Source organism: Rhinopithecus roxellana, chromosome 8, assembly GCF_007565055.1.
Source record: "Rhinopithecus roxellana isolate Shanxi Qingling chromosome 8, ASM756505v1, whole genome shotgun sequence".
NCBI lineage: Eukaryota > Metazoa > Chordata > Mammalia > Primates > Cercopithecidae > Rhinopithecus > Rhinopithecus roxellana.
Window position 1 is genome coordinate 119,901,946 of NC_044556.1, and position 7,072 is coordinate 119,909,017.

General features: G+C 42.8%; 1 protein-coding gene across 7 annotated transcripts in view; it reads right to left on the reverse strand.

Annotated features, from left to right (window-relative positions):
- SCYL3 (SCY1 like pseudokinase 3) overlaps window positions 1–6,702 on the reverse strand; it is a 58,643-nt gene extending 51,941 nt beyond the window's left edge. For 3 of the 7 annotated variants that reach the window (XM_010361047.2, XM_010361038.2, XM_010361065.2), the window contains exons 1-2: window positions 6,536–6,670; window positions 1,140–1,354 (exon numbers count right to left, since the gene is read on the reverse strand). In XM_010361047.2, coding sequence (XP_010359349.1) covers window positions 1,140–1,304 — 165 coding nt within the window. In that variant the 5' untranslated portion in view covers window positions 1,305–1,354; window positions 6,536–6,670. Of the gene's footprint in view, window positions 1–1,113; window positions 1,355–6,223; window positions 6,363–6,535 lie in introns of those variants that run through there. The other 4 variants (XM_010361030.2, XM_030935497.1, XM_010361056.2 and 1 more) reach the window with 4 other exon arrangements.
- Window positions 6,703–7,072: the final 370 nt, after the last annotated feature.

The following is a 7,072-nucleotide window of genomic DNA, read 5'->3' on the forward strand; positions in this document are numbered from 1 at the left end:
CAATAAAACAGCCAGCTATACTTTTTACCACAATGCATTACTAGGAAATGCATCTCCAGAGAACTGTTAGACATCTTTTTCTTTAGGAATCATCATATAACAATTTCATGCTTGATCAAAAACACAACATCAAATAAATAACTGTTGTGACCAATGGAAGACCAAAATTCCATTACTAATACAATCCTTTATAACCATGTTAAAAAGTAGAAACAATTTAGAGTCCTATGAAATAGAAATCAATGTTCCATACCTGTTGATATTACTAAGGGACTCAAGGTAATAGAGATTTTAATTCTAACAAAATCAGGATCTCAAGTTCAACCTGAAAATAGCATGCCTACCAGAATAAACACTGGAGAATTAATTTGCTAATACAACTACATTTTCCTTTTTAGAAGATGATATATCTGAATGGCTAAATTTCCGAAGTACTAGCTATCCAAAGAAGCATCAACTAACGCCTTCATTTTCCCCAATTCAAAAAGACAATTGGGGTTATTTTATTGACTTATATTCCACAGTAACATCATTTTTTTCTAATAAGAGGCCAGGGTCACCTGAGTGTGACAGACAGCATGCTAATGCACTGGCACCCTCTGCCTGGAGCAGCAATTACAAGGCATGAACTACAAGGATCTTTTCCCTAAGGAGGAAGCTGAAGCCTACAGAATGTTGTCGATACTTAACAGAATTTTGCTAGACAAGATTAACTCCTTATATCGCTCCTTGTATCTTATATTAGCTATATAAAAATGTCTCCCTAACTTTCTCACCAGAAAAATAAAATATGATAAAAGCCATCGTGGCGTGAACCCGGGAGGCGGAGCTTGCAGTGAGCTGAGATGGCGCCACTGCACTCCAGCCTGGGAGACAGCGTGAGACTCTGTCTCAGAAAACAAAAAAACCAAAGCCATCATACTGAGTTTTATGATGTGTTTGGCTATAGTATGGTACCCGACCATGTCATGCAAATGCAATAGGCCCACGAAGTAAGAGCAATGTTTTGAAAGGCATAAATAATAAAATACTGTTCCTTATGATCTTACTTTTTTTGACCTTTACTAATTTCATATTTTTTTAAAAGAAAACAAGATAGTAAAAAGTACTAACTATTAAGTCGTCCCCTATTATGGTACCTTGGCAGCTTTATTAACCTTGTCTTCATTTTCTCTCTTATACACAAACACTGAAGCAAATTTGCCATCTTGCAGTACAGCGGGATAAACAGCAAGTCCAGAGGGTAAGATAAATGGTGGTTCTTTCAGTGTATAGCTCTTCAAAGCACTGTTCTCTGATCCCATCCCTTATGCAGTGAGGCAGTACTGCCACTCTTCCTCAAAGCCAAGCAAATCTAAAAGAAAATAGAAAACAATTTCAAACATTAAATCCCTATCTGCAACATCAACAAGAGATATCCAGACACAGCCACCCCAAACTACTAGTTTCTTCGATCCTCGTAACTAGGACGTTTGACAGTAAAAATGGTAAATGCTCAGCAAGTTACCAGCAATGGTTGTTAATTAACAACTAACAACTCTAGAGAAAATGCACATTACTAAGTAGTCACATGTAGTTACTGTCCCTCCCCAAACCCCACCACATACAAACTTTCAGAGTGGAAAGGCAATCAAAATAGAATAAAGCAATTCATACTTCCTAACTCACTTGTATATCCTAAGGAAAATGTTGTAAAACTTTATTATTCAAGAACAATAAAACTTCTGTATGTCTAAAATAACTTAAAATTATAAAGAAAAACAATACAAATTGGAGAATACTTATAACAATGATGAAAATCACTGTTTTAATGTTAATATGTTGAAAAACATTGTTAATATGAAAAACATATTAACAAATGAAGAGCTCATATAAACCAAGTAAAACACTAAAACACCAGTACAACAACGGGAAGGAAAACAGCTCATTGAAGAAACACAGATGACAATAAACATAAGAAAAAGTACGATCACACTACTCTTCAAGGCTATCCCAAGTAAAAAGGGGAAAACACAAAACTCAATCATCTCAAATAATCTCAAACGCTAAAAAAAAAAAAAAAAAAGCCCACACATACACAGAATTCAAATGCAACTATGACAAAATACTTCAGTGCTTGCCTAGCGAAGGGGCACGGTTAGAGGGACCAAGGGAGAAGACAGGATTATCATGATGTATGAGGAAATTTTGGGAAGATGGATATATTCATTATTTTGATTATAATGATGGCAATCGGTGATTATAAATGTCAAAACATAGAACTGTACACTTTTTTCATTTATTCTATATCAATTACACCTCAAAGTTGTTTTAAAAAGAAATATATGCATACATACACACAGACTTGAAAAATATATGTTGAAGCATTAACAGAGGTTTGCAGTGGAAGGTCAGACTATAGGTAATTTTATACACACACACTTGCCTGCGCCTTCCAAATCTTCTACAATATAAACATATCTTTCTTGACAACAGGGATACAAACTCACAGGGTGACAACAGGTGACGCGCAGCGCCCCAGCAATACTGGCAGCTTGGCACAGGGACCTACTGTGCGTGCCTGGGACCTACTGTGAGAGGCTTTCATTCTGAAGAGAATGGCTATCACAGAGTTCCAACCAAGACTGCAGTTTCAGAACTGTCAGATCATGCCACTTATCATGAGGAACCAACAGCCTGAATAGTTTTGTGGAAATCTCCATATTTTTCAATGTTGGATCAAATGTTTTCTAAACCTATATAGGCCAAACAACGTATGTCTGAAAAATCTGTGGCAGTCAGTTTTCAGTGGTGGCTTTACCATAATATAAAAATTAGAAAATAGAGTTCTTACTAACTCTGGCAATGTAGAAAGCAAACTGCTACAAATACAGCCAATAATTCTATGTAGGCCTTTAAAAATTTGTTTAAAAATCTGTATTCTTTGGACAAATATAAACTCAATAATCATTACACACTGACCCTCTACTTGGAATTTTTCCCCACTTCGGTGAAGTTCCATACAACACCTTCTACACCGGGTATGTAATGCTGCTCAAAACACATGCCTAGAACAAAATTTAAAATGCCTACTGATCCACAACCATCGTTACATAAGAAACACATGTATAAAGTCTAAAGCTATCTAAAATTGAAGCTTTTCAAAATCTAAAACTGTTTCTGAGAGTAAGAACTAAATCTGCTTTGTAACAAATTCACTGAATTCCTACCTACCTGGCAATGTATCTTTTTTAAAAATGACAGAGAAGCAAAAAACAGGACTAAAAAAATGCCAAGTATGGCAACTATGGTAACATTCACCTTTCTACTGGGACTACAAATAAAAACTTTATGTGGGACCACGGGTAAAAGCAACGATGTTAATCCCTCAATTCTGGAGATGGAGTCTGGCCAGACGGTCACAACCGCCTGCTGAGTAGGGAGGTTCATGCTTAGCACTTGATCTTGCCACCTCTTCTTGGGCACAGTTAATGTTGTCAGGTACCTAGCCTGGGCCAAAGGGCGGTCAATTCACAAATTAGTCGTCAGTCTCATGGCCTGAGTGAAGAGATAAACTGGCCAGATCATTGTCTCCCCCAAGAATTTGAACTAAGAACAATTTTTGCCTATTAGAAGCACAGCTGAAGGTAGAAGGATGCTATGAGGTAGAGTTGGAGCTATGGCAAACCAAAGCCACATGAAGTCAGAAATTTGTCAAGCACGGAGGAAGTCCGTTGGTAGGAAAATTTAAAAAAGCAAACACTGGGACAGTAGCTTAGTCATACTTAGGGGGCACATTGCTACTATCCATCTCAAGGTTACCAGAAGCCCAGCCTCAAATCCAATTCCACCCAGATACCCTAACATCCCATTGACACGCTTATAACCAGCCCCCTTTCCCTCAGGTAGCTTGAATGGGTCTATGTTCTTTGAAACTAATTGCCATTTCACAGGCAGAAAACTCTACTTGGTCTCCAACTCCTGCCTGAAAAGCCAGCCAGACTGGAAGAGTGAGTTACAGAAGTGTTCCTTTGAAAGTATCTGAAGCTAGTCTGACCTCCTCTCTCTTAGCCACTAAACACAGCTTTCCAAAATCAACACACAATAAGAGAAAAGCAGAGAATAAGGGACTGTATGTAAATGAATATCTTCTTGGCAGGAAATCATGCTGTTTATTTAGTGTTAATACTAGTCCTCCCGGAAGATAAGACTGCCACCAGGATTCAGGGTCAGCGCTCTGGCTAGATGAATGGCAGTCACCAGAGGCAGAAGAAAGGGACATTTAATTTACTTATTTCTAAATAGCGAAATACTTCCTTGTGGGAATATTGACCTTGCAATAGCTATTAACCTTAGATTTTATATGAATTCCACTATAAAGTAATTAACAAAGTTATAACAGCGTTAAGAAGTAGTTAAAATTCATTTTTTTAGTGTATTTTAGGTCTAAGACTTCAAAAAATATCACTTAAAAATTTAAAAGAGACGACTCAATTTCTTGAGAGAACTGGAAAGGATGCCATTTTCTTGTTTTGAAAGCATGTTAACTTTGACAGAAATTCACTGATACCATCAGTGTAATACTGAGAGTGGTAGGACTATATTCTATGTCCCCAGTGCAAACTTTATTGGGGGAAAATTAAAAAGGTGTGCTGATCATTGCAATTTGAGAATGTTTGAAGCAGTAATTCTTCACACTAATACATCTAAAGAGGCACCAATACTGTTATATGAACAGTTTTTTTTTTTAATAGAGATAGGGTCTGGTTCTGTTGTTGCTAGCCTGGAGTGCATTGACGCTATCCTACCTCACGGTAACCTGGAACTCCTGGTCTCAAGCTACCCGCCCTCCTCAGTTTCCCCAGTTGCTGAGATTACACCATGCCCGCCAGTGCTTTAAAAATGATATTTCAGCTAAAATTGATTTATTGAAATGTAAGAAAAACAGTTGGCCTTCCAAAATGCTTTCCTGTTGTTTTGAGGAGGGGGAAAACACAACATCTTGCTCATTAGCTTTGAAATTAAAAAGTCACAATAAGGTAGAAAAGGATATCCTAGTATCACAGAATAGGTATTTTGTAGCACTTAGCATCTCCACTCAATAAAAAAACACTGAGTTGGCTCAGTGGCTCAAGCCTGTAATCCCAGCACTTTGGGAGGCCGAGGCGGGTGGATCACAAGGTCAGGAGATCGAGACCATCCTGGCTGACACGGTGAAACCCCGTCTCTACTAAAAAATACAAAAAACTAGCCGGGCGAGGTGGCGGACGCCTGTAGTCCCAGCTACTCGGGAGGCTGAGGCAGAAGAATGGCGTGAACCCGGGAGGCGGAGCTTGCAGTGAGCTGAGATCCGGCCACTGCACTCCAGCTTGGGCGACAGAGTGAGACTCCGTCTCAAAAAAAAAACACTGAGTTGATAGTCTCTGACTTGAATATGCATCAGTCTTCCCTTTAATAATCTCCCTCCACTCTTTTGCCTACTTGGGCAGCACATGAAATTTCTGGACGGCTTGTAGATTACAAAAACCCTTGTCTAGGTCAAAGGGCAACCCATACACTCAACAAAGAAACCCGTGTACTCTAGGGAAATGTTTCTACCAAATATTTTCTTTTCCCAGCAATTAATGGAGACTATCTTGGTCCTGGCTCCCTGAGCCTGAAAGTTCCGAAGATAATGGCTTGCACTGTGAGTATTAAGAACGCACTGTACTGGCTGATATTCTGGTATCCAGCGGCAACATTACTCCGGCCCTTCGCTTTCGTCTGTTTCAGGTATATATCCCCTCTGCGGAACTCAGTCCAGCATTGCTAGTTGACAAGCAATACACAATTATGTCTTCATGGACCAAAATAATCATGATTTCAGCTCAAGATATTACATTTTATAAGGACACGGGTCCTTAAAACAGCAGTAACAGTGACCCCCAAAATTCGAGATCCCACTCCGAGAATTTCACATGGATTCCTGAATATGCCCTTCCGAAAAATGTTTCATCTTTATTCTAAACAGAAAGCACTACGCCAAGACAGGAGCCAGCTGGGCCTTGGGGGACCGGGCACTGGTCTTGGATCAAGAATCAGGCCGCCTTCCCGAGGACGGGCGCGCCCCCAGGAGTCCCCCGGGTTCGGGCACTGCCGCCCCGGGACAGTGACCCGCCCAGCCGAGCACCCTCGCCCTGCTCGCCGCGACCCCGCGGGGTCACTGAGGGGCCGGGGCTCCGCTCTTGCTTCGCTGGCCCCTCACCTTCCACACCTCCCCGCGAGGACCGACTCCGCGGCTGCCTTGGAGAGCTCTGACCGCGGACGCCTCACCCGGCGGGGGTCGCCCGCGAAGCGCAGATTACAGGGCGACCCGCAATCAGCAAGGGGAGGGTGCTCCGAAGCGGAGAGCACAGCTCAACCGGCAGCCGGCGCCGCGCCGAGCTCGCTCCTGCGCGGGAGCCAGAGCGCAGACCCGCGAGCGGGGCGCGTGCCCGCCGCCTCCTCCCCGCCCGGCCCCTTCCCCCACAGCGCAGTCCTGCAAGGACTGGGGGCGCAGCGCAGGGCTCCCTGTTACCTGCGGGAGGGCGGCGGGGGAGGAGGCCGAGGGTCTTGGCTCTGGTCCCCTGTTGGCCCCCCTGTTGACACCAACCACCCCTGCCTGCCTGTAAGGCTGTGGCCACTACACCCACAATCTTCTGGGGGCCGGGTTTCTCCCACACCATAGAGACGGGTCCGGAAACGGGACAGAAGGCCCGCCTTCCTCCCTCCGACACCACCGCTGAGGCCAACGAACCAGGAACCGAGGTAGAGCGGCCGCACAGGTGAGTCTCAGGCCGGTGCCATCTTGAGTGTGGGCGCCGTGACGACACCGCTTTTCACTCACTGCTCTAGTGGTCTAGTTAGTCCACCAAGATGTCCCCTTTCTGGATGCTTTCGTCGAATGCTCAAATTTGTCTTGATTTGAATTTTTAAGCTTTTAACAGCACAGTTTTACTTTCATTTCCGCCCAAATCCAAAATGGCTGCTGGCCACTTGTAACAAATAGTAGAGGTGCAGGGCGGAGAAAAGGAGTACGGGAATTAGCTAGGACGTTCAGCAGAGTGACGTCACT